General features: G+C 39.8%; 3 protein-coding genes across 3 annotated transcripts; 1 reads left to right on the plus strand and 2 right to left on the minus strand.

Annotated features, from left to right (window-relative positions):
- Window positions 1–898: 898 nt before the first annotated feature.
- On the plus strand, window positions 899–12399 carry dhrs7b (dehydrogenase/reductase (SDR family) member 7B). Its single transcript, XM_036589567.1, has 7 exons — window positions 899–1039; window positions 3504–3661; window positions 4708–4823; window positions 5039–5249; window positions 6629–6721; window positions 8459–8611; window positions 9451–12399. The coding sequence occupies exons 2-7, from the start codon at window positions 3508–3510 to the stop codon at window positions 9654–9656; spliced, it is 933 nt and encodes a 310-aa protein (XP_036445460.1). The 5' UTR covers window positions 899–1039; window positions 3504–3507; the 3' UTR covers window positions 9657–12399.
- Window positions 12400–14556: 2157 nt separating this feature from the next.
- tmem11 (transmembrane protein 11) lies at window positions 14557–18281 on the minus strand. The gene is made up of 2 exons (XM_036589568.1): window positions 18096–18281; window positions 14557–15261 (listed from the first exon to the last, which is right to left on the minus strand). The coding sequence occupies exons 1-2, from the start codon at window positions 18140–18142 to the stop codon at window positions 14745–14747; spliced, it is 564 nt and encodes a 187-aa protein (XP_036445461.1). The 5' UTR covers window positions 18143–18281; the 3' UTR covers window positions 14557–14744.
- A 5164-nt stretch (window positions 18282–23445) lies between these two features.
- natd1 lies at window positions 23446–27197 on the minus strand. Its single transcript, XM_036589677.1, has 3 exons — window positions 26951–27197; window positions 25352–25470; window positions 23446–24649 (listed from the first exon to the last, which is right to left on the minus strand). Exons 1-3 carry the CDS (start codon window positions 27045–27047, stop codon window positions 24533–24535), a joined length of 333 nt encoding a protein of 110 aa, XP_036445570.1. The 5' UTR covers window positions 27048–27197; the 3' UTR covers window positions 23446–24532.
- Window positions 27198–27527: the final 330 nt, after the last annotated feature.

The following is a 27527-nucleotide window of genomic DNA, read 5'->3' on the forward strand; positions in this document are numbered from 1 at the left end:
ATTCGGAAGAGGACTAAAAAATCTTGAGATTTTATTACAGTCTGGCGGCTACACCCAAAAAAATCAGTGGGAGTGGGTAAGAAATCAAACCGATCGATACCAAAACTGCCGCAATGTGCCATTTGGCGTAGTTTTGGTCCTGCGGTTCTCTGCTACGTGTACCCGGGAGGACCGTCAGGCAGAAGAGTGTCCTGTTTCTTATTTTAACATTTAAATGGGGCTTTCGCAACCCAAAATTCCTGGAGAGACAGACGAGGGCCGTTTATAGCTGTCTAACCAATACTGTAGGAAAAAGATGTTAGGATATGAGATAAAATGCATTTGTTTAGGTTTGAACTTTTGAGTTATTATGGTTGTAATCAGAATTTAACCTCTGTTGAGCGGTAAATCAGCAAGACATACACATATACACACACATGCATATATATATATATATAGAGAGGGCGACTAAATGGGCAGGTCCGTAACGCAGAGGGTCAGACACTGAGTCAGAATTGGTAGGCTTTGACCAATAGGGGGCGTTACAGCATGCACAAGATCATCAAAACCGCTCAAATTCATTTATACACTCCTCAACTTTACGGACGTGTGGGGTATTGTACTGAGTGAACATACAAACGTTGGCTGAATTTGGTCACATTTTATTCTTTATTGTTATCATTATTTATATTTATTTATTTATTTATTATTTATATTTATATTTATTTATTTATTTATTATTATTATTATTATTATTATTACTATTATTATTCAGGAGTATCTGTAATACAGTGGTGCCCCCCACCGTTATTCTGATTCAGTTCTATTTTATATGTATCATTATTAATAATAAATCAGGGGTCAGGGACGCAGTGGTCCCTCCCACCGTTACTCTGATTGGGCAGTAGGGGCCGTGCGCGCTGGTGTCATTTCCCTGTTAGCACACATGGCTCTCCGCTTCCTGTAAGTAGGTCTGTTCTACAGGAATGCACGCAGGAATAATTAAAATCAGAAGAAAAGGCTTTGCGGTTTAAAAGGTCATGTAACCGTATCCACAAAGGTAAATACTCTTCTAAGTACAGCGTACTGTTTCCAGTCTCGGCTTATGTCTCTCATAATCGCCTTTGACCCTGCTAGCTGAGCTAGCTGAGCAGCTAACGTTACTGGAGAAGCCGCCGCGGTGCACGAGTCCGTTAACGCCGGTCCCGCGTCTCGCATGTAACGAGTAGAGGTGATACAGTTAAAGGGTGATGAGAAATTCTCTTTTCATGTGTGAAAACCGACCACCGTGTTGAGTGTTGACACTGAGAGTTGACGCCCTGCGGGGTTGGAGGGGCGGTCTGTGGGTTACTATGGTTACGTCTCCGCGTGCAGTCAGTATAACGGATTGGTTCCCTTTATCGAAAACGTTACTGTCTTTAGCCTGTCCAGCCTCTGTTACAGACTTATTATAGTTATTATAGTTATTTATTAGCTACATTAGCCTCGTAGCTCCGGTGCAAACCCGAAGAAGCAAACATCAGACACCACACATATCTTGGCTGATCGAGTTCATTTCCGTTAAGGGGGAAAGTGTAGATAAGCTGTTTCGGTGAGCTGAGCTGCTCTTTACCTTAGATTTTCTGACAGACCGGTCACAATAAGCTGCAAACGTATGTTGTGTCGTAAAATGCGTAAAGTTATTTGCGGTAATATTTTCAGTGCTTCCAGTACTTTCAGTATTTGCAGTAAAGCTCTTGTGCAGGGGTGCCCACCTCCGGTGATTCGCTCGTGGTGTGGCAGCACAGCTGGTTTAACTGGAGTCTGGCCACTTCCTGTTTCTCCCGTTATACAGAAAACACAACTGCACAACGCTAGAGGGCGCCCGCGAGTGAGTCCTCAAGGAATTGGGGTGAATGGTACTGAACGACTAAAAAGGAAAAATAAAATGTGTTTCTAGGCACTTATGCGGAAACTTCTTTTAATTCTGGAAAGTAGACGAGGTATTCCATTAAAAATCAAAGAACACATACGAGTATTTTTACATGTCTCTACAGCAAAGTCGTTTTGAGCAGTAAGGTGTTAGCATTAGCGCTGCTGAGTGCTGATTGGTTGGCTGAGTAAGGCCGTATTCACAAGACGTTTTGATTCCGTCAATAAACGCATAGATCTCTGTAGTCGTGTCGTCATTCTGTAGCCGGCGCCATGCTCTTATGCCCATATTAGGAACTCCGGGTCTAAGCCCCATTTCTCTATGACCAGGGTTTTCGAAAAAATCGCCTTTGTCGCCCCCTGTGTTAAATAAACATGTTCAGAACACGATACGTTGATCTTATGAATATTCTTCTCTTGAATATCACTGGATCATCTGAAAGACGAGGTCATTAAATAGTTGAAATATAAATATTGCTACATGTATAATATGAATATATGTAAGCTAATGCTCAGAAGAAGTCTGGTTTCCCTGCGGTTCCCTGTTATTTATCTGATACTCACGACAGATATTCTAATTATTATTTTAATGCTGGTAACATTTTCTGAGGACATTCGCCAGCCTCTTATTCGACTTTTTCCGTTCCACCTTAAATGCTGCGGCAGTTACATTCTGAACAGCTGCGCCATGTAAGGTGAAACGGGGAAATTCGAACAAGCAGCAGGCAAAAAAGTGAGAGGAGCTTTGAGTAAGTGTGATAAACATTTGCTCTCTTTTCTCTGTGCTTTTTGACTGACTCAACAGTTTGTGCTGGTGAGGTTTAGCCGTTCCAGAATGTGAAGAGGCCCAGTGAGTTTCTCTTGGACGCACTTAGAAATTTAATGAGAAGGAAGGTTCTTTGACATAATGTTAAAGCTACACTTTGTACATATTGGGGGTTTGAAGACCACTCTGGAAACTGTCTAAGAACATTTTGCACATCGGCTGTGCTTCGGACCCCTTCCTCGATCGGATGAATCTGATGATTGCGAGCAGGTTGAAAGAGCATTAACACAAAATGAGGATGCAAGTGAAATATTTACTATTGTCATCATATCTTCATCAGTATAATGTTGATTTTGCATTTGAGACCTAAACAGCGAGCCAGACCTTCTTTTTAAGACTGTTCATGTGATGTTAATTTGTAAAGACGCATGAAAAAAACATACCTTATTTTAGTGTGTTTTTTCACCTACTCGGTAATGCTACTGCTTATAATTTTAACAAAAATCTTCCATAGTCCTGCTTTAAGATTTAGATCAGCTCCTGGGAGGTAATTCACAAAGAAAGATTTCTCAGGAAGTCAAGGCTGTCCAATAGGAGGAGAGGGCAGGGATGTTCCTATTGGACAGTGTAAGCTTTTGGCTTAAGTTATCCAGCTTAATTGAGAAATCCTGCTTTGTGAAATACCCCCCTGATGCCTAATGTGTCATTGTGATTGGTAAGACAGTCGGGGGTGGAAGGAGAGAGTAGTAAAAGAGAAGAAGGTCAGAGTACAGTATGTTAACATGCTGACGTTGGATGTGTAGATAAAACAGTTGGGTGAGTATTTATAATTTGTGTGTGTGTGCAGGAAAATGGAGCGCTTAACAGGAGCAGGTGTGGGGCCGCTGGCTGTAGGCGCAGTAGGGCTGCTGATCTTATTGAAATTGATCCAAAGAGCAAGAGGCAAGCAGATTCTACAGGATAAAATCGTGGTCATCACTGGAGCCAGCTCTGGCCTGGGCAAAGGTAACAAGCATATTGCCCAGCCACTTTATTAGAAACACTTACTCTTAAGGTCCACCTTGGTGTACAATTAGAGTCCATAGGCCAACATAAGTTTCAGTGTTAGCTATTCTCTAGTCCTTCCAGTAAGTGTTAAATAGGAATTCCTCTGATTTTTCAAAACATCTGAGCAATTAAGTTGCTAAGATGTTAACAAAGTCATTCAGGGTGGTTTGGTATAAAATGCACCTTTCTAGAGAAACCTAGCCAAGGAACCCGATGCCTCAATTATTAAACATTTGCACGCTTAAATGTAATGTTAAAATGATCCTATGTAAAACTTCACATTTAAGTAGCGATGTATAAAATGTCAAATTGACGTGAAAATGTGCATATATGAATGCGATTTTCCAATCATATATATGAATGGCAGTCTGAGTGTACTACAGTCATTACAGTGCGTGATTCATAAATGTGTATATGTTTTTATAAATCAGTCGTACACAAATGCTAAGAACTTATCTTAAGATCACATTTACTTTTATTTGCTTTGGATAAATGTGGACGTCTGAAGTGCTAATGTTTCTAAAAGGAACATCTCAGAAAATGATTAAATGAAAAGTTTTAAAATATGCTGCCTGATGTCTGAGACATTGTTTTACGATAGTTTTGTAATAAAGTTTTGGTCTATTCATGATGAAGAGGTACATGCAGTGTGTTGTAAGGCAAAACAGTCCCCAAAGAGAAAAGATTTCTCTCAGATTTTCCACTATGTTACTATTATCAACATTGCGTATAAAAACTCAGGGGACACATGTAGACACTGATAATTTTGGATAGTAAATAAAATGGTTATTATTTGTACTGTAAACATTGTGACTCCTGGTTCCGATCACCATGCAAAGAAATCTGAGTTGGTAAGATTCTCTACAGTTAATTATTTCAGATCAAACCACTTTGAATGACTTTTTTTACATCTCAACAATTGATTTATGCATACATTTTGCAAAATTGTTGGAATTCTTCTTTAAGATGAGCAGTGTGTTTTATATGAGTTTGTATGTCCCCAGAGTGTGCACGGGTGTTCCATGCTGCAGGAGCGAGGCTTATCTTGTGTGGACGAGACCAGAAGAGACTGCAGGAGGTTGTTCAGGAGTTAAGGGCCGTGACAGATGGTCAAAGAAAGGTACACACACTTAAATAAAGGCTTTACAACATGCTCACCCCCCACCCTTTGTCTTGGCAATATCTTATAGTTATTGCCTTTGAATTCTGAATGTTAAGTCTATCTCATATGTGCTTTATCATATTCTCTGATATTTACTGCACTTTGAGATAAAATAACATTTTTAACTGAATAATTTTGCTCATAACTGAGTGGATCTCTGTTTTTTTAATCAGACCTATACGCCCTGCACAGTCACCTTTGACCTCTCTGACATGGACACAGTTGCCAGGGCGGCAGTGGAGATCCTGAAGTGCCACGGTCATGTGGACGTCCTCATTAACAACGCTGGCATTAGTTACCGTGGCAACATCCTAGACACCCATGTCTCCGTGCAGAGGGACGTCATGGAGACCAACTACTTTGGCCCTGTTGCCCTGACTCAAGGTCTGTTCATCTGTGTCACTTGGTAAATCATGGTAAAAACACAGTAGCCGTGTAGTAGAATAGCTGTAAAGGTTTGTACCTGTTTTTGTATGTAGGTATAGTTTGTATAAAGTTTGTATCTGTAGTTATATATTATAATGATAGTATGTAGTGCAACAGGAAACATTTGTTCTGTAACGAGATGTATAGCCCTGTAATGAAAAAGCAGCAGAAACTATAAGCATGAACATATATTTAAATATATTAAACAAACATTCATATTCAAAAGTTTGGAATCCCTGGTCAATTTCGTTGATTTTCTGAGTGAAAATACACTATTTGGACAAAAGTACTGGGACACTTACACATTGCACCTACAGGAGCTTTTATGACATCCCATTCGAAATCCATAGGCATTAATATGGAGTTGGTCCCCCCTTTGCAGCTATAACAGCTTCCACTCTTCTGTGAAGGGTTTCTGCAAGATTTTGGAGTGTGGCTTTTTTGCCCTTTCATCCAGAAGAGCATTTGTGAGGTCAGACACTGATGTTGGACGAGAGGGCCTGGCTCGCAGTCTCTGTTCTAGTTCATTCCAAAGGTGTTCGATGGGGTTTAAGTTCTTCCACAACAAACTCACCCAACCATGTCTTTATGGACATTGCTTTGTGCCCTGGGGCTCAGTCATGCTGGAACAGAAAAAGGTCTTCCCCGAACTGTTGGAAGTGTACAATTGTCTAAAATGTCTTAGTATGCTGAAGTATTAAGACTTCCCTTCACTGGAACTAAGGGGCCTAGGCCAACCCCTGAAAAACAACCTCATAGCATTATCCCTCCTCCACCAAACTTTACACTTGGCACAATGCAGTCAGGCGGGTATCGTTCTCCTGGCCTTCGTGAAACCTAGACTCATCTATCACACTGCCAGATAGAGAAGCGTGATTCGTCACTCCACAGAACATGTTTCCACTGCTCCAGAGACCACTGGTGGAGGGTGTGTCCCAATACTTTTGTCCATGTAGCGTAAGTTAAGAATGAAGTTATAATGAAATTAACACCCAGAGCATGTCATATATTAAAAGTAGTGATCAAACCTCAAGGTAGATAACTTTATAAAATACTGTACATAGACATTTACAATAAATTAATAACTTCCTGCTATCCCCTAAAACTTACAATAATAAACAATATCTATAATAATATAACTATATTCTAGTCTGCAATTCAGAATTTTTCAGTCTAGTGGTTGTTATCATATAATTAAATAACAGAAATGTTAATTTGACAAGCAGTTCCAAACCTTTGAACAACAGTGTACATTCACAAGGATTTAGGTGAGTTTCAGAGTGAGTTAGTGAAACTCAAAACTCCTAATATATAAATTGTCTTCCCTCTCTTTCTAGCTATTCTTCCCTCCATGGTGGAAAGAGGCAGTGGACACATTGTAGCCATCAGCAGCGTGCAGGGAAAGATAGCCATCCCTTATAGATCTGCTTGTGAGTATACCCAGATGAACACTGACTTCACCTTATACAGAAGAGGCCTGATTCTTATAATAAAGAGGAATTCCAGTGATTTTTAAACATTTGTGTATAATTTAATTGTTAAGATGTTAACTAAGTAATTCAGAGTGTTTTGATGTTAAATGTGTGGTTCTAGAAAAACTTACTGAATCAGAATTTTTCAACACAGCAGTGATAGGAACCACACCTTTGAAGAGTTTAATTTTTGATGAGCCACCATTTTACCATTATGAATGTTACATATAAAACACAAAATAGAGGTGTAGGTTCACTGGTCATTTTGGATAGCAAATAAAATGACAATTTTTGTATTATGGCTGTATTAGACATTGTGACCCCTGGTTCCTGTCACCACCATTGTAAAGATATCAGAGCATATCAGTTTATCCTCAGTGAACCATTTCAAACCACTCTGAATGAGTTTGTTTACATCTAATTGCCTAAACTATGCAGAAATTTAGAAAAATCTTTGGAATTCCCCTTTCACAAAATATAAGAGTCTATATCTGCTTATATCTGTTCTGAACAGGGTTTTAATGTTGGAGTTTTTTATATTTATTAACTTTGGATTTCTTGTGTTGACACATTTATGATTTAAGTGTCAAAGACTGACAAAGTTTATTATTGTAGTTAAATGTTTGGTTCAAAAGCCCAAAATATTCCCAAAATGTTATGAGGTGAAATGAAAGATGAGGAAACTTTTATGATTAGAGGGAGGAAATAGGGATTAGGCTTCCACATACAGGAATCATAATAGCATGTTTATTTACAGTCATTCACTAACTAGATAGATAGATAGATAGATAGATAGGGATGGAGGGGGTGAATGATTGAGACGAGTCATAGTCGGACACTTATGAACTATATATATATATATATATATATATATATATATATATATATATATATATGGCTGTATTGACTGTTAGGGTAGGATTTGTACGTTTTTAGGCTGCTAAAGGAAATAAATGTATTTCCTCATGTGCTGTCCCAAGATGGCAGGTTTGTGTTTGTGAATTAGATCTTTTAGAAAATGAACTTGAACTGTGGATTTGTGATATTTTGAGTATTTTGTCATTTGTGACTGGCAAACTATGTAACTAACGAAGTACATCACTGTATATTTACTAATATCAGTGACTCTCACAAATATGTTAAAACATATTTCCAACACCACAGCCATACACTCTAAAATGATAGTTAACTGGCCTCAGCAGACTGCAGCAACCTGGGTAAAGGCCTGGGCCAAGGGACACAAAATAAGAGGACATCTGTGGGTACTATTTCTAGTTTCATTATATAATTATATAATCATTACACCGCATACAGCTCACGCTTGGGTAATGTGCCGGTGTTTGTATAAAAATGTCATCTATCAGACATACAGTGCTCTCAAGCCACACTTTGCAGCACTTTGGTTTAGCACACTGGTGCAGTGCTGAGAGACCAAGGTGTGATTTCTGCAGATACAGTACAGGCAGCAATAAAACCCAACTTGTCTGTCTGCACCTAAGAAATTCCAGCCTATATATATTTAATGATAAAAATACTTCTGTTGTCACAAGTTTTGTTACAATAATTGCAGAATTTTAGTTAAAAATTAATCATTTGTAACAGCAGACACATCTCTTCCAGCAGGGCTGATACATGTATTGGTCATTTGCTAAAGACTGTTAATAATGCATCCATGGAAATCTGTGCTGTGTTTAGATGCAGCATCCAAGCATGCGACGCAGGCCTATTTTGATTGCCTTCGAGCAGAGGTGGAAAGGTTCGGCTTACAGGTGTCAATCATCAGCCCGGGGTACATAAGAACGAACCTGTCAGTCAACGCTGTTACTGGAGATGGATCTAAGTATGGTGGTGAGACAATATTCATCTTTTTTTCTAAATGAATATGTTTATTTGATTTGTACCATCAGAAATTACAGAAAGTGTACATACGACCCCTCCCACACCACCCTTACAGAGTAAGATTAAAAACAAACGATGGTTAGATTATTAAAGATAAGAATCAGTCAGCAGTAGTTACTGAGTTTGTCAAATGACTCATAGAGCTTGTTTACATTCATTCTTGTCCAGATTGTATATACTTTGGCCCGATTCCATTTACACTTTTCCCCATTTCCCCACTGTGACCAGATCAGATCTGGGGGAGATCTGAGATTTTTGTTACCCATAAAAACAGCACATCGATACATTTAGTTTCCATTTCACTTTTGGTAACCAGCACTCAGCAGCCGCATTTCTGCTTAGTAATTGTAGGTAAATGTTAAACACATTCCATTTATATTTGTGCTGAATGTGTTCAACATCCGCCCCTGAATGCGTCTTGCGCGTGTTTACATCTGGTTTTTCATGCGGTCAAGTGAAATCCGAACATGATCTGATCAGCCAAAACACATACTGATGGCAAAGTGTAACCGCCTCATAAATGTCCTGTCCACAGTGCTTTGGACTTTAAGGAGGACAGCAAGCCTCTTCAGTATTTTTAAAGCAATTTTGCTTTTTTTCTTTGGATTAAACAGAACTTTCCTCAGAGGGAATGGAAACGGATTCATCTTTATCTTTGTTTTGTGAGACATAAATCATAAAAGACGGTTTCAATGAAGGTTTTGTTTCCTAATTATATTTCACACGTGCATGCAAAAATGTTGCTTTGTAACTGACTTACTTTATTGCTTTCTTTTGCTTTTTCTCAGTGATGGACAAGACCACGGCGTCTGGACGGGACCCAACAGAGGTGGCTCATGCCGTTCTGAAGGCTGTCCGTCACAGACAGAAAGACGTTCTGTTGGCTGGACCTCTGCCCACTCTCGCTGTCTACCTCCGCACTCTCTGGCCTGCTGCCTACTTCAGAGTGATGGCCTCTCGTGCCAAGAAAGAACAGAGAATAAAAGAACAGTAAAAGCAGCCACAGCTATTTAAGCCACAGAGAGAGAGAAAGAGATTCATTCTGTGGAAATTTACGAATTACATTTTGTTTGTAGCAGGTGTGTTTCGACGTGTTTGATAAAGACACTTTTATTATATAACGTTGTCACGTGTTCCAAAAACAGAAGCTGCAGAATTTGTATTTCTGAGAAATACAGAAGTTAGAGAGCGATGGAAGTCCAGTAGTGAAGGATGCCATAATGTAATACAGCTGAGGAATGAGGAATAAAACTTAACGTATGTAAGGTAAGAGGTTGTTATTATTCTGCACTTCTGCCTCACCTGCTAAAATGACATCCACTTTGGCACCACAGTAACCTAATCTCTTGATCTCTTGTCAGTAATTTCCATTAATGTCCATTTACCAGTTCTTTCCACTCTTAGAGCAAACAATGTTTAAGAACATTCTTAAAATGGTTTGACCTAAAATCTAATTCCCCCCTTACCACAAATGCAGTTTATGAGCCAAAATATGTTTGGTGTCTGAAGCTCACTTCTTTAGTTTTGAACAGAAGCTACAATGGTAATGTAGCTAACAAGTAATGGAAGCTTATAGCCTCTTAAACAGTGTCTCCATACTACATCCATCTCTTTTATTTAAACAAAAAAGTGAGTAAAAATAATTTTCCGTTAAATAGGCCCTTTAACTTTCACAGTCATGTTTACATCACAAGGTACGCCGTCTTCCGTTTGGTTAAAGCAAATGCATGTAAATGAAAGAAAGTAGAAAACGCTTTAAGACATCATAGATCTAACAAACCCAACAAAATTTGTCTGGTGATATAACACCTTTAGAGGGCGGTGGTGAGTAATGTTTTTATTTGATGTTTGTTAACAAATTTGAGGGTGGTGCTGAGTAATGCTTGCTTCTTTGAGCTTGTGCTGTTTCTGTTGTCATTTAGGGTCTACTAACTATCAACAGCTAGGAAGAAAGATAACTAATCAGCCGATTTGGGCATTTTAGGCTTTTACTTTCATGCCTGTATACAATGAACAAAAAATAAATTTTTAATCGCAATGATGTATTTGGCAATTAATCATCAGCTAATATATCATGATGACGGTACATACAGTGTCAGAAACCATATAAGCAAGGCTATTTGAGATTACTTAGTAAACAACAGTTTGAGGAAATTGTGAAGGGATATAAGCTTCCATAACTTGTTAGCTACATTAGCCTTGTAGCTCCAGTGCAAAACTAAAGAAGCAAATTCAGACACCAAACGTCTTGCTGATCACCTTTATTTAGCATAAAGGCAAACTGTTCAAATTCGATTCTTGCCCAAACCTTTGCTCTGAAGTAGAAAACTTTATAGACAGAGGGTCACTATTCAGAATAAAGGGTTTCTAGATTTCATGTAACTGACTCGATCAACATGTCTCTCCTGCCTTTGGTTACTTGATGGTGCACCAGCTATTTTAGGCATCCCAACCTTTCACTAAGCAGGTAACCTCTACAATGTTTCAGGCTTTTAGCTTAGGCAGCACTGTGGTATATTTTTACTCCAACACGTCCACTGCTTCAGCCTGTGGTCTAATTCTGCTCTGTACTACCTACCAGCAGTTTACTAACCCAATTATCTCCCCTTGAACAAAAGAAACAGATGCTACTACCAAGCTCTGCTGCAAGAGTTCAGAAGATATTAAACAAATTGAGCATTTCTTTAAAGACAACAAATTCCCCCTGAACCGAAATCTAGAATACAGCGTTCAAGGTTTATCGTTTTTAAACCGAGACTGGTGTCCATGTAGGGTCGAAACCAGTTTTCTCAAATCCTGAATGGGAGGGCTTTTAATGGAGGAATCCCAGGAAGAGCAACTTAGTCCAAGACCAGGCCTAATCTGTGCTCAGAAAACAAACTATTGGTCTGTAAACTGCAAGCTGATCCCTTCTCTACAGCTTCCTATAAAGACTGGAAGAGTTCAGCCAAGTATTGATTGATTAAAACAGCACACTAATAAAGTGAGCATGTGTGGCTTGTGTTTCTTTTTAGTAGGTTTGCCATCAAGTGTGAATGTGGCTATTGGTCCTGTCTGCTGGTACAGCTCTCCCTTCTCCTGGACTCATTTGGACATTTGAATAAACATTTAGTGCAGTAAACCACCCTGTAAAAGGTTCTTTTGAAAATTTTTGTAAACAGCCAAGATACTAACTGGTAATTTAGTGCCAGTAACTCTGGATTTCAGAAGGAACGCATTGTCACCTAGCTGTAATCCACCCCATCAAACCATGCTGTTTAGACTGAGGGCAGCTTGAATGTGGTACTAGTCCTAAAAAGGACTTTCAGTGATTGTTGTTGCTTGGATTGTGTGATTTAGTCTCATCCTGATCCTTGTCCTGAAAACTTAACCTCTAAATTACTGAACATGACTCACATTTGCTGAAAAGACAGTGAACACATCTGTGGGAAATGTAATAAGGTTTATATAATAACTTCACTGAAGGGCAGCGTTCATTAAACTATACGACACCTACATAAATCTAAATAGACATTTATAAAGGCTTATAAAGTCATTATAAAGGCTTATAAAGACATTTATAAAGTCTGAACACTTGCTCAGGTGAAGGACAAAATCAGCCTTTATGACAAATGATGATTGTTGGGATAATACTTTATAAAAGTTCAAACAGATTTGTGTATATTGTCATGAAATTAGAGCTGGTACAATCATGAACCTTTGGCTGACATTTAATAGAATAAAATAATTGTGATTCACAATGTCTTTTCTACCGCAATCCTATCTGGATTAAGTGGTTTAAGATGATGAATGAATTTTCATTGTTTGCAACTATTAAATACATAGATTTGGCCCAGATTGGCTTAGTAGCCACTTTACTTGCTAGCTTTGTTTACTCATCACTGGTTGTTCTGTCAAATCAATACTGCGCACACACTCACACAAGTGTAGCTAAGCAACGTTGCATGTTCTTAATGAGGGTGCAAATATAAGCAAACACTCGTTCTGACAGCATACATGCTAAAAACGATAGGATTAGCTACATAGTTAACAAATCAATAAACATTACTCAGCGCTGCCCTCTGACCATGTTAGAGCACCAAGTTAAAAGTTAGAACTGTTTGTTTTCTTAAGCCACGTGACTTCTCAATGAACGCATTTACTGCTTTTTTTATTTACATTTTTTGGCTCAAACCACTGCACCCTCTTAACCCCATTTTGTTTGTTGCAGCATAGTATCACTGAAATCTAATAATTGTGGAAAATTACTGCAGTCCATTTCAAATAACTGTGACTGGGTAATTATGTAATAATTGTGACAGACCTACAAGGCTTATGTAGGTTTAATGTAGCCTTAAAAATGTTGCCCTCCAGAAGTGTTACCCAATTAATTGACAGACCTTGACTTCCAATTAAATAAAAAATGTTGCCCCCAATATTATAAAACTTTAAAATGCACCCTGTAAACCTCTCCACTAAGAACAGCATTGGCCATTAATTAAAACACCTCAACAAATGTACACCCATTATGTTTCATTACATAATGTCACTGTTTGGACACAAACAGGTCTCCAAGGTTTAAAGCCCAGAATAAAGTAAGTTTACAAAGTTAGCATTTTTACGAAAAACAATATGGTACAACTGCATTTTGCCTTTTTGAAGCTTTACGTGCCCACCCCCGTCTTCCTCAGCAAAAGCATAAATGATGTGCAAGCTCAAGCTTCACCATCTGAGTTGTGTGGGTCAATCTGAGATTAGTCTTCAACCTTCTATTAGGGGGTGTAAAAGTACAGATCTTGATTCACAATCTACGTGTGCATGCATGAGGACATATAAGACGTTCTTTTGTAGCATGCAGGGTCTGAAGACTACAGCCCTGAATAGTAAATATTTATGTTTATGTAATTCAAGATGGGTTTTTCTGAGCAGTAGCTGTTTTACAAGCAGCCAGGCACACTGAAATTCAGTTTGAACACTGGTCAAGTAAACATAATATTTGTATTAAAAATATAATAAAAATAAAAAATAAATAAAAAAGCATTATACATATAATATGGGGCGTAACCAGGGTGGGCAAAATCTCAAAAGCATTCACCACAATGTAAAATCTGTACTGCAAGGTGTTTCATATAATTGTCTAATAAAACTTAAACACTAGCTTCCTTTAACCATTTACACTGAAGTGCTATTTACTGACCCCAATTCCATTAGAGGTATTTACCACGTCTCTGGCTTAATGGGCATTATCTGGCAAGTGAGCTGCACAACTAATGCCACAAAGACCTTCCTTGCAACACCCAGAAACAGCGTTAGGTTAACAACACCTATAAGTTTTTCATGATGATTTTTATGAAGATTAATTTTAAATGTGCATGCAATGTTTTTGGCTGGAAGAAGGTGAAACTGAAGATTAAAGAAAAGATTGGCAGAGATGGCTTTTGAGGTTAAATCTCCTACTGTTTAATGAAAAGGTGATGCGCCGAGGCAGGGTACAGTAAAACTACACAGGGGGGAGGGGAGACAGGGTTCGAAGGTCATACTTTAAAAGATGTCTGTCTGTTGGCCTGTCCAGCACACGCTCGCGGTCCCGACAGGTCACTGCCCAGGTGCAGGGGGGCTCAGCATGTGCGGCAGGGCTAGGCGGGGCAAGGCTGGGAGGACGCCGAGGGACCGGGTGATACCGGAAGAGGGGGGCGAGTGCATTGGTGATGTCACTTGAGTACGGGGGGAAAAAAAAGAGAGGGGGAGAATCTTACGTCTAGTTTTACAATAACCCCCCCTGAGCCTTCTTCTCATCCTGTTCGTTCATCCTCCCGTCCTGCCCGTTCGTCCGCTCTTCCACCGTTTGAGAACTTAGAGGGGAGAGAGAGACAGGGAGAGCGCTGCTCGTTTCTTTCCGTTCGTTCTTTTTTTTGGCTCCTTGCAATCGCTCTCTCCACTCATGCATCGGTTTGCCTATTTCTGTTGTTTGCTTTTATCTGCAGGTGTTTGTATTTAGTAGTGCTTCTGACCTCCCCAGCCATTGTGTATGTGCGTGTGCGTGTGAAATGTCGTATCAGTGTTTGTGTGTATGTGTCTGTGTGTGCGTATGTGCAGCGGCGCCTCATACGGAGTACAGTTCGTAAATCTTCTTGGCGCAGTAAGCCAGGGCAGCCAGCGCTATCGTGTTGTGCAGTCTCTTTCTGTGCACGTCGTCCCGCCGCACCAGCACCACGGGTGTGGAAGAGGTGAGTGTGTGCAGCGGCAGCCGCGACAGCTTCTGGCTGTCGTACTCCACCTGGTACTTGCAGCACGGGTCGAACTGCCAGGAGATGCCGTAAAGGGCGGCGCAAGCCAGGCTCAGCGCCCCCGCCGGCAGCGCTACGTAGCGCGAGTAGTCAGCAGGGAGGGCCAGGGGCGTCAGGAGGCAGGCGGCCCCAGCCAGCACGGCCGTCTTGTGCAGGCAGTTCCCCACGGCCACCCAGCGGGCCGTCTCATCACCGATGCGCGTGGGTTCGATCACGATGTAGCGGTACTGCGCCTCTAGCGCCTGCTCCAGCTCATACTCAAACTGCTCCTGCGCGTTCTCACCGTTGTAGATCTCGTGAACGATGTAACACTCCGCTGCCGCCATCACTCCCCTAATAAAAAAAACAAAGAAACAAAGAAAGAACAGAGGCTTGTTACTCTATGCTGCATGCGCATGTTCTATAAGAGGTAAAGGCACACCAGCCTGAAATGACGAACACCAGCCTTCTGATGTTCTTAATGTTAGAATGTCCAGAAAAAGAACTGAAACTAAATGAAACAGAATTAATTGAGAGTTAAAACATTCTAGATCGTCCCAACAATCAGAGATATGGCTCACCAAACAAACTTTTTTGTTTGTTGGCATTTCTTAAGTCAGTAACACATCACAATATACTTTTCTGAGTATATAATGGACATCACCAGTAATTAAAGAACACTGACCAGCTGTTTTATTACAAGAGAGCATTGTGTAAAACCTTAAATAAACAGCACTTCATTCATAGTTTTTGAAAAAGATTTTTTATATGTAGTACTACTGTGTTTTTTTATCTAACTAAAACCTAAAAAATAGTAATATTGTGATGCAGATCATGTATTGACAAAACCTAGTATTTTATATTCTTGCCATATTGCCCACCCTTACCGCATTTACACAGGCTAAAACACAAAAAGACCATGAGTTTTTCCCCTTCCAGCAATTGATAAGCTGCACACAGCTTAATCTCTTAAAAGTCACAGTAGTCTGGGGCGTCACAGCTGGTGGGATTGTAGTGAAACTGCCTGCCAGGGCCCCTCAGTAGAGAGGGCCCACAGAGACTGATCTTGCAGAAATGCGACCCAAAGGAAAGTATGTTTTAGAAAGTTTTATTAACCTGTGCGCTCAGAAAAATGCTACTTACCTGTGCCTTTGTTTACAGTAAACAGAGGTAACACTTATGCCATTGAGCCGTATAGCCACAGTAATAAGAAACTGAAACAAAGTTAAAAGATTGCAAGTACCTTAAAGAGGAGTTTTACCAATCATTCAAAGTTTCTGCATAATTCATCTCAATCATTCAGATTGTGCTGATGTGAAATGATGGATTGAACAGAAACTGCCAGACTCTGATTTCTTTACAGCAGTGGTGAAATAAACCAGCTGTTATGTCTCCAACACAAACTGTATTTACTATTCAAAATGACCACTGAACCTATAGGGGTCTTCAGTTTTTTATTTATGTAATGTTGCTAACGGTAAAATAGCTGTAAATCTGAAAATATAAAGTTGTTTAGGGGGTTCTATTTTGCCTTACAACACCCTGCATGTACCTCTCCACCATAAACACTAAACCCAAAAGCTTCTCAAAACTATCAAAAAACAATGTCTCAGGCATCAGGCAGTGTATTTGTAACCATTTCACATAACTATCTGTGAACTTCTAGACACATTAAACACTTCCAACGTCTAGTTTCTCTCACCATCTCTGAACAATTCTGACTCTGTAAGATGCCTGGTTCACTTCACATTATCCACTCTAAATAACTTTATTTCTATGATAAAAGGGGTATTCCACTATTTTTTCAAAATTTCGGAATAATCCAGTCCTTGAGATATAAATAGTTATTCTCAGTGGTTTGATGTGAAATGGTTCATTGTAGAAAAACTTACAGATATCTTTAAAGTGATGGCGATAAGAACCAGGGATCGCAATATCTACAACACAAATCTAGCCATCTTATGTTCTATCTGAAACCACCAGTGAACCTACTTGTGTCTTTAAAGTTCTTGTATGTAATGTTGGTCATGGTAAAATAGTCATAAATCTGAAAAGAAAAAAAGTACGTTTTCTTTGGGGACTATTTTGCCTTAGAACACCCTGCTTGTACCCCTCCACCATGGATGGATTAAAATAAATGAATGAAAATACATTTTAAGTCAACATTTCTATCAGACACCAGGCAGCATATATCTAACCAGTTCATGTAATTACTTTCTGTGAGAGAGATTTCAGAGACACTAAACTGATCGCACGTCTGGCTCCTATCACCACCACTGTGAACAGTTCTGACTTGGCAAGTTTTTCTAGAACGGAGCATTTCACATCAAACCACTCTCAACGACTTTGTTCAAATCTCAACCATTTAATTGTGTAGATTTTTGGGGGGGGAAATCGGTGGAATGCCCCTTTAACTCTAAAACGATGTAATGAACTTAGTGTGTTGCTAAGATGCGAGTTATTTCGGGAACAATTGACCTTGCTAAGACAATGTCGCAACAGGAACTTTTAACCACATACAAATAACAAATAACTGGTCAAAACCACAGACCATGAGGTGATGTTTACACTTAGCTACTTAGTTTTAAATTCTAATATATTATGTGACATCCTAAAACATTTGCTAACCTTTGCTAATTCGTTCTGAAGTAAGCTAGGTGTTCCGTTAAACCGTCCTAGGAGAGCTTGAAACGCTGCTTTAAAGACTTTGAAAGAACACCCTCGGCTACCCATCTCCTCAGCTGTTTATACTTGTGAACGTACAAAGCCATCGTGGACATGTCGGTTTCTTTTACCCGCTAGTTTTCGGAACATCTCTGAGCAAGTACGCCAATCAAAACATCCCATGAGGCCAAACCAAACAATGTTTTCCTAACGAGGCACAAGTTTGCTTCCAGTTCGCCACCTTCTAGTTCGAATTTCCCGTTCCACCTTAAACGGTGCAGCAGTTACCTTCTGGCGCCTCCGGATGTAACTGCTGCACCATTTAAGGTGGAACGGTAAAATTTGAACAAGAAGCTGGCGAATAAGTAGCTGACTTCAGGTTCGTGTTTCTTACTTTTCACGGCTGTATCAAACTCTGCGGAGCTCGGCGTTTAAAAGATAACACACAGTCTCGTCGTTCAACATGAACACGAGTATATGAGCTCACAAAGTCGGTCTGAAGCGAGTGTTTTAGTGTAACTGACCTCTCCCTGTTCACTGGGACACCGCGCCTCCTTCCCAACGACGCCATCTTGGAGTACGAGTGCGTTGTTGTTGACGTAAAAAAATTGCGGTAGTGCGATATGGGTAATGTAGTTTAAAGGTTCCCCGCGTTCTAGAATGGCTAAGCGTTAACGCGACCACCCCGAAATACACTTCCCATGAAACACTTCGCTTCAGGCGCCTACCACTTTTTCCAATGTATTCAAAGATATTAATATCCCGTTCGTGTCCGTTTTAGAGGTCAGTTGTGCGTGTTTGTGACACATAAAGACGACAGATGAAGCGTCTACTTGATTAACTAGTCCTTGGATAGTGACCCCACGGTCTGTGTTTACGTTTCGATACGGCGACCAATCGAATGCAAGGACAACAACTCTCAGCAGGACGAACCATTTCTCAAATTTATGCGAACGTTGCACAAAGAAGGTGCATTGACAAAATAAAAATATGTATCACAGGCTTTATAAGGCGCCCCGTTTTCAGCTGCACTGTGAATGAGAGAGGGCTGGGAGTGTTCAGCGGGGCTCTTACCCATACTGTGCTCTTCTCACGCTTTGGCACTGAGCTCCGTCCCCGAGCTGCTGCGCGCTGTGAGCTGCTGCTGCTGCTGCTGCTGCTCGGGAACACGTGCGCGATGTCGCTCTCCGTCTCCCCCCCAGTTAGCTGCGGATTGCATAACACTGGAGCGCAAGGAAAGCTAAAATGTAGCATATATGCGATGGAGGAACCCGGATGGGACAGGAAAGTGCCCAATAGGCCAAAGGGTGAAGCAAAGTATATTAACAGCTCATGTTTAGCACGTTTTCTCTGTGAACACACAGTGGTGCTGATAGGCAGGGTTGGGCATAATACCTGGAAAAAGTCGTGATGGCTGAATACTGAACACACTGTCCTAAATGTATTCAGTTACGGATTCCTTTACATTGCATAAAAAGTAACATTCAGAATACATTTAGAATGTTCCATATCCTAATAACAAAATCTTGCGAACTGGACTATAAAGTAGGTAGCTGTGTAATTTTCAGGTAATAACATGTTTGTAACTTGCCCCAAGATGCATGCACAGGACCAGTACAGCACCGATGCTAAGCTTATCAGTCGAGAAGTTCTGTCATCTCTCAAAAAAGTTTAATGCACAGAACTCATTGTGACATTGGTTTATCAGTCTACTCAGGCTTTAGCTGGAACTTCACACGCTGTGTGCTGATTTTAAAGCAGTTAAACAAGCACTGAGTGTTTCTTTTAAAGATGGATTCAGAATATAGAAATTAAGTACATATTTAGTCCAAGTTACACTTTCTAAGGCAGTGTTCAGAATACAGTTACTTTTTACATTTTTAGGAGAATACTTTTAGAATACTTACCCACTAAATTTAATATATATATATATATATATATATATATATATATATATATATATATGTGTTATATTATATATATATATATATATATATATATATATATATATATATATATATATTATATATATTAAATTTAGTGGGTAAGTATTCTAAAAGTATTCTCCTAAAAATGTAAAAAGTAACTGTATTCTGAACACTGCCTTAGAAAGTGTAACTTGGACTAAATATGTACTTAATTTCTATATTCTGAATACTTGTTCCCAGTACTCCAATATAATATTCAGATACATTCCAACCCTCCTCCATTGAGGCATTCACTGCTTTGTTTGATCTTTGTTTTTTTTTTGTTTGTTTGTTTGTTTTTGGTTTTTTTTTGTACTTCTTGCAGATGTTGTACTAGGGAGCCAATAAGGAGCCAGCATTCAGTGCATTTTTATATTTATTTATTTATTTATTTATTTATTTTGCCAGTAGCATAAAATAAAAGCAGTTTCTTTGTTACACATTTACACTTAAATTTATGCAGACTCACTAGATGTGAATTTGATCATACAGATACAGCAGGAACCTGAGGAATAACAAAACTGTCTGAAGTCTCACACTAGAAGAATATAAATTTCCTATACTGGAAAAAGAAATATAGAAAATCAATAAAAAAAAATGAAAAAGATTAAAATGCCCTAATTGTCACAACTGCAAAAAAGGAGAAATAAGATAAAAAAAATATATATAAAAAGCAAACTAGGCAATCTGACTTCAGTCACTTTGCTGAACCTTCTTGGTTTTATTTATGTTTCCAGTCACATCGTGACAAAACCTTAATTTTGTTTTATCTTGGACATGAAGACTAACCTTACTGTCAGATGCTGTTTTATTAACTACATTTGCAGAAAGTGGGCACTGTGCTGTTGCTGGAATCTGTATAACAATAATGACCATGGACTAATAGGCAGATAAAAAAAAAAACAAAAGGGAAGGACCTCAACTTTATCAGTCTGATTCATTAATCAGGTAATAAAGCAAATCTGGTTGTAACCAACAACCTTAAACTCCACAAAATTACCCAGACAACATTCAGACAGCAAAGTGAAGTACTTAACTGAGATCTGTCTTGTCTATCAGATTTGTGAGTTTAGACACAGCACGGAAACATGATCTTTTGCTCTACTATTCCATCAGTCAGTGTAAACCAGATAGATCTAATTATGGCTGATGGCAGTTTACAAAGGTGTCTTAAGAAAGATCTTCCTAAATACTTAATACTTAAGAAAAGTTGTTTCTCTTCAATAAATTTCTTATAAATTTTCTTCATTTCCTTTCTTAATTTTTCTCTTAAGAATAACTGTAAGAACAAGTGGTGTTCTTGAAAAAAATGATTATTGCATATTTTCTTAACCTTATGACATGTTAGAGGTAAACCTCTAAAAAAGAAACTTCTAAAGATTCCCAAAATATAATTGCCAAAATAGACCAAGTGGGGTTTTTCCCTGTTGACCGTCTCCTCCAACATTTAGTTTGGTAAAGATTTTGAACTTTTGTTTGATTTAGTTATACCTCCATTAGGCTCTGTTCAAGCTCTGAGCAGGTTAAAGTGAATAATCTGTGAATGGAAATTCAGTTAATCCAAATTAAAAATGTATCCCACGTTGTTTATGGTAAGCTGTATAATGTAGCACGATATCGATAGCCTACATAAGAAAGCATTTCTCAAGAGAGCATTTGTGAACTGAACTGAGAACTATTTTTTTAAGAATTGCATTTAAGAACTTTCTTTCTCTCCTAAGTGTTTGTCTTAAGATCCTTTGTAAGCTTTTTCTTAGAAAAGCTTTTGTGAATTTATCCCAGATGTGTATCAAATGAAAAGTTTGACTGTCTAAAAGTCTAGACTCAGCTGAAAAGTACGAAAGGAAACATTCACTAACCACTTTACTAGGTACACTTACCTGTATCTGTTCTTGTTACCATTCACTTTTTAATGTGTTAGCCTTTCTTTACTCAAATCATCAGTGGTCAGGACGACCATTGAGCAGGTATTATTTGGGTGGTGGATCAGTCTCAGCACTGCACTGACACATTAGTGTGTGCTGCACAGCAGTGTCACTGCTGGACTCAACACAGACCACCAACCAAAACAGTGTCCTGTGGACAGAAACTGACTACTGTGTCCTTCATCAGTAGTCAGTAGTCAGTTTCTGTCCTTTCTGTCCTGAAGAACTACATGATGACTGACACAAACTGTGCAGTCACAGATGAGCTGTTATCTTGTAGTTGTGAACCATCAAGGTAGGTGTGTCTACTAGAGTGAACAGTGAGTGAACAGTGTTTAAAAACTCCAGCAGCTCTGCTGCGTCTGGTCCACTCGTACCAGCACAACACACACTAGCACACCACCACCATATCAGTGTCACAGCAGTGCTGAGAATGATCCATCTCCCAAATAATACCTGATCTGTTGTGGTCCTGATGACTACAAACAGGAGTAAAGGGGGTGACAAATTATGTAGCTAAACAGATGGACTCTTAAGAACGGTTGATGAATGAGGCCCTATGACTGTAGGAACTAGGTAGGTATACCTAATAAGCGCACAGTATGTGCACATTCATCTACAAGTTACAGCTTACAGAAGGTCTCATGCTGCTCATCCTGGGGTGTAGGGGTCGCAATGCATGACACTGATATCACAATGCAAAAATATTATGGCATTGAATGCAGTTTAATTGAGCACCAAAGTTTGCAAATAACCAGCACTAAACAACTCACTCCAGCTTGTTCATTAGTATGTTGTGCAATAACATGATTATTATGATGCTCATACCAAGTTATTAGAAATGTTTGAGTAAAATTAATAAATGGTTCCAATCTGATTTAAAATTTAAAACCTGGGTTTGGAACATCATGTAGGCTAATGGCATCAGGAATGTTTATATATTCAGTGCGTGCAGATTACTCAGTTGAAAGTAAAATACATTCAATTTCACTTATGGACGTTACATACCTATGTCTGTGTTTGTTTGTACCTGTGTCTAAGTTTGTTGTATGCATTCACAGAGGCTGAAAAAATAATGTATTCTACTAAGCTTAGCCCTTTTATTCACATCATTCAGCTGTTGCTGATAATTCGTCCTAAAAAGTGCGACCTTAGTAAGGTTGAAGACAAAAAAAGTCTTTCTCGTTTTCCCAACTGACACTGACAAAATTGCAAAAAAATTGCATAAAACGTTTTAAACTTTAATTTCCTTCTGTTCAGATCTTTTAAAGTTTATGCACAAGAAAAAGACACATGTAATCACTGTTATTGTAGAAGGATGCAGTAGGGGTGCCAATAATTCCAACTGGAAGATTCTGAATCCAGTATGTGATGACACAGAGAATGTCTCACTTGTTTTTTACCATTACTATGATTAAAAACATTATTCATAAAACCTTTCTTTTTCTTTGCCGAATTGAACAGCTGCCCATCCTGTGCGTCTGATGCTGCTGCCTCTTCTGCCTTGATCGGGTGCCACTGCTGCCAACCCTCTGGACCAGCTTGACCACCACTGAGCTTCATGCTGTACAAAGCCATGCAACCTCACCCTCACATCCTGACCCCATTGATGCTGCTGCATAAACTAAACTAAGCAAATTAATAATTTGCTCCACCTGTTTTCCCCGTTTTTGTACTAACATTTACTATCCGGTGTCGACCAGAGGAGTATGTGTTCCCCTTCTGAGTCTTGGTTCCTCTCAAGGGTTCTTCCTGTTTCTTAGGGAGTTTTTCCTTGCCACTGTCACCACTGGCGACACTCATGAGGGCTTGGACCCGGATTTCTTTCTGTAATGCTGATTTTTTTTTGTAAAGCTGCTTTGTGACAACACCTGTTGTAAACAGTGCTATATAAACTTTGCTTGCTTGCTACATTCTGTGAATTCTATCAATAAAACGTGAATTTTCTAAGAGATCAATAACTGATGTTACAAACAGCAACATTACTTGGTACATATATTTATTTATTTAAAAACATGAATATTAATATAGAGCACATAAATGCATAAAAACGTGATGAATTTCAGGCATCTTTTCGTCTGTGTGATTCATAGGTCACAACCTTTAACAGTAACAGAACAGACTACAGCAAGCCTCTAAACGTGTAGAGACGACGACCATCATTCTCATCAAAGTCACTGATGTTGCTACGGCTGTTTGAGTGACAGGGCAAATTTTGTCGCTGTTATTATTTGAGCACCGAACTCACCCTGTTTAGTGGTGGACTTCACTGCCGCCATCTCTGATAAGGCCATGGGGAAAGGGAGGTATAACACACACGCTCACTCTCTCACACAGACGACAGGTAACTCACGCATGCGTCTGTTATGCGAACCCACCCAAGCACGTTACAGGCTCCCTGTGCTAAACGACAGTATTGTGTGTTTAAAGTGTCTATCCTGAGAGGTTTTTGTCCCTAGTTTGCAGGGGGGTCGTCTCAGGAATTTCAACACTTTTACTGGCCCTGGTTGGCAAAAAACATGCCACACTCAAACCTACAATACATAGTGGCTATTTCTTAATGTTACATTGACCTGTGCTGTCCATTAATCAGCTTTCAGTCAAACAAGTTGAATATTTTTGCATGTAAGTGAGAGTGAAACTGTAAATAAGCACCACTGGACCTGAAGGCATTGGGCTAGAGAGGCATGTGAAGTGTAACATAACAGTAACAAGCTAAAACTGACTGTCTTCCATGGTCGTGTTCTCCATAGATCCTTCCTTGTTGGCTAAAGGATCCATTAACCACAGTGTCCTGAGAGCTGCAGAAACAGGCCTGTTTGTCCACTTCATAGTGCATGCCTTGTCTGCTCTTAAACAGAATGCATGCTGCAAAGCAGACACTTTTGTAACCTCACCCGTATAGTTGCAAATGCTTTCTGTCCAACGTCCATTCTCTCTTCTGTTTTCTGATGACCAGTTAAAACAATTGGGAATACCCAGCCACCCCCACCCCCAGCCACATACGCCCCGCCCATCCAAAGCACCCAAACAGTAATGAGAGTCCATCACTTCCTGTACCCATGTCCCTCAGTGGATGATATGCTCCAGGTACTGGGGGTGGGGGTTTTCTTTGACGTACTTTTGAATGTACCAGCAGGTCAAGTGAGCCTTGAGGTCTTCCTCAACCACAAAATCCATTGCCGCCTAAGAGGAACATGGAGGATGAGCTCAGAATAGCATTTCCAAGAAGAGCCATTACACACCAAACAAGTTGGACTGGTTACAGTGGCCCCAAAAAGTCTTTGGACACTTTAACCACTGGTCAACTTCAATGAAGTTCTTTAGGTTACTTCATAAAATGTTTAGCAAAAAAAATGTCTGCTTCAGAGAAAAATCATTTTTAGCATAACATCAGAGTCTGTGTGAAGAAAGCTTGAAGAAGAATTCTGTCCAGACTGCACTAAGAGAACTGTATAGCACGGATGTGTAAACATCAATGTATGGGGTTGTTTTTCTTATGGGTTCATTGTGCAAAAGCATCTTGTATACAAACCTGCATAAGTATCCAACTGCTCAACTGCTTCATAACGATCTAAAACTTATCAGCTGCCTTTTGAAATAATACTTTGCCAAAAAGAAAATTTGTCTTGAAATGGCCTGTTTAAAATATATGCTACTTTGCATATTTTATTACCTAACACAATGAACGTAATAGATATTTAAGTGTGGCACAAATGTCCAAATACTTTTGGGGGGCACTGTATGTTCTGTTAGAAGCAGATACCGTTTTACCTATTATAGATGCAGTGGTGGAACACATTCAAAATTGTAACATGGACAGATAAACTGGGGTCATTACCTACACATTAGTTTCCAGGTAACTTTAGTTAAATTATGATACTCCACCTTGGCCAGGTGTTTGGCAATGCCCCGTCCTCTGTAAGCATCCGGCACCTCAGTGTGTTGCAAGTCCACTGTCTTCTTCCCCACATATTCATACAGTAACACAGCCCTGTCATAAGAACCTACCACACAAAAAAGAATGAGAAATACTGAAAAACCTCTTCCCAACCACATCATCTCTGATCATGGTTTCACTTACAAAAGGAATTCATGCTTTATTAAGCTTATTTTGGACTTGTGCTAAAATTTTTGTCAGTTACAGTGGAGGTATGCTATAGAGGGCTGCCCTAAAGGTAGCATGTGAGCCAAAAGATGTTTGATTTGGCCCATAAGAAAGTTCCTCTCATCCAATGAAAGAACTGGAAGCAATTTTATACCAGCCATAAAGGGTCAGTTTAAAATTGTATATTTCCAGTCTTTTTAGCCCTCAGCCCATCACAAACATTGCACTTTGGTCACCAAGACAAATAGTTTGGGCGTGGTAACACTTCACTGAAGGACAGTATTTGTAAGGCTAAAAGACACCTACACAAGCCTTTCAGGACAATTGACATTAACCCACATAAACATTAGTCGAGGGTTTTTCCAACAACCGCCAGCTGTCATAAAGGCTGCTTTTGTCTATGTGATGTCACCTCAGAAAATGTTATGACAACTAAGGCTTTTTAAAATGAGCCTTTATAAACGCCTATACAGGCTTGTGTGAGTTGTAATGAAAGGCTGATGCAGGTGTGGTGTAGCTTTATGAACGCTGCCCTTCAGCAAAGTGTTACTGAGAGCATAAACAGTGTGGCCTAATTGTGGAGCAGCCTACTTCGACTAATTGAGGCGCTTCATCTGGGCTATTATGAGAATATATGTCTTGATGTTATCAGCAACAATGACGTAATGTTGTTCAAATAATCATCTCCACAAAAAAGGTAAACCAGGAGGAAACCATGTTGAAAGGAAAAGCAATTCGCTGGCTTGTTTTCCACAGATAATAATCTTTGTTATTGATGTAACAGGAAGTCAAACGAAGGCTGGCTAACTGACTACAGCTGGAAAACAATAAAGTCATTCAAAAATGGCACAGTTTCTTTCAGAAATAACGCCTAACAAACTACGGTCTTTTAAGAATTCAGTGTACCTCAACAAAGTAGATTTGTAAATCGTAGCTGGATACATCAAAAAATGCTTGGTACGCTCATATGAGCTGACTCGTAGCTAAGGTTGCCAAAAACAATTTACATTATCAGCTAGCTAAGCTAAGCTAGCTGGCGAACTTGTTTACGTGATCAGGTTAAATTCCGTTACTACATATACACGGTTTGGTAGCTGTATGCGCTGAAGTACAGGGCACACGAAGAAAAAGTCAATGTTTCTACGGTAACGTTATTGTTTATAGAGGAGACAGAACCAGCTAACGTGCCACAAAGCAGTCCGCACTGGTGAGGACTCCTTCCAGCTAACTAGCCAGCTGGCTAACTAGCTAGCCCATATCACTCAGCTAGGCTGCTTGTTATGAAAACAAAGGTAAAACACAGCCGCTTGTGAAGCTATTTTCCGGCAGCTCCGTCGCCCAGCCAGCTGAAGCGACCAGCTCAACTGAAGCGTCTTTACCGTTGAGACGGATGCTGAACTGTCGTCGTTTTTTGTCGTGCTCGACGCGGATGGGGCTGCTGATTTCGAGGACGTTCATCTGAGCGGCCTGGGCCATGGTGCGTGGCGGAGGGGGAAGCGCTGTGTGTCGGTCAGAGCGCTGCGACCGATGCAGACTCGCCGAGAAGCGGGCTCATAGCCGGGATGGCCCAGGCAGAGTGAGGGCGTACAGACAGCTCTACAAAACACTCCATCCAAGGAAAATCAGCTGTGAGGCCACGTGTCCGTTTCGGCCAATGAGGAAGCTCGGGCAATGTTTTGATGCGCGGCCTCGTGATGCACTTGCCGCACCTGACCGCTAGATGGAGACATTTACACTTTCAAGCTACATTTACACTATGTGTCCAAAGGTATCCAGACGCCCATGATACAGACACACATAGCTATAATCTACATGAAAAAACATACCAAATAGGGTGAGACAGGAGCCTTAGTTCACCATGCGTAATGCCAAGCGTTGGTTAGAGGGATACAAAGCTCCCCCAGCATTGGGCTGTGGAGCAGTGGAGCTGGAGTGCTGGTGCTTTATTTAATACCT

Source organism: Colossoma macropomum, unplaced genomic scaffold (genome assembly GCF_904425465.1).
Source record: "Colossoma macropomum unplaced genomic scaffold, Colossoma_macropomum, whole genome shotgun sequence".
NCBI classification, from domain to species: Eukaryota; Metazoa; Chordata; class Actinopteri; order Characiformes; family Serrasalmidae; genus Colossoma; species Colossoma macropomum.

Excerpts from the sequence above, each read along its gene's own strand:
- tmem11 (XM_036589568.1), bottom strand. The coding sequence starts at position 18,142 with ATGGCGTCGTTGGGAAGGAGGCGCGGTGTCCCAGTGAACAGGGAGAG. Across the intron at positions 15,262-18,095 it reads GTCCCAGTGAACAGGGAGAG|GGGAGTGATGGCGGCAGCGG; the intron begins GTCAGTTACACT and ends TTTTTTTATTAG.
- natd1 (XM_036589677.1), bottom strand. The coding sequence starts at position 27,047 with ATGGCCCAGGCCGCTCAGATGAACGTCCTCGAAATCAGCAGCCCCATC. Across the intron at positions 25,471-26,950 it reads GTTCAGCATCCGTCTCAACG|GTTCTTATGACAGGGCTGTG; the intron begins GTAAAGACGCTT and ends TTTGTGTGGTAG. Across the intron at positions 24,650-25,351 it reads TTGCCAAACACCTGGCCAAG|GCGGCAATGGATTTTGTGGT; the intron begins GTGGAGTATCAT and ends TGTTCCTCTTAG.
- dhrs7b (XM_036589567.1), top strand. The coding sequence starts at position 3,508 with ATGGAGCGCTTAACAGGAGCAGGTGTGGGGCCGCTGGCTGTAGGCGCA. Across the intron at positions 5,250-6,628 it reads CCCTGTTGCCCTGACTCAAG|CTATTCTTCCCTCCATGGTG; the intron begins GTCTGTTCATCT and ends CTCTCTTTCTAG. Across the intron at positions 6,722-8,458 it reads CATCCCTTATAGATCTGCTT|ATGCAGCATCCAAGCATGCG; the intron begins GTGAGTATACCC and ends TGCTGTGTTTAG.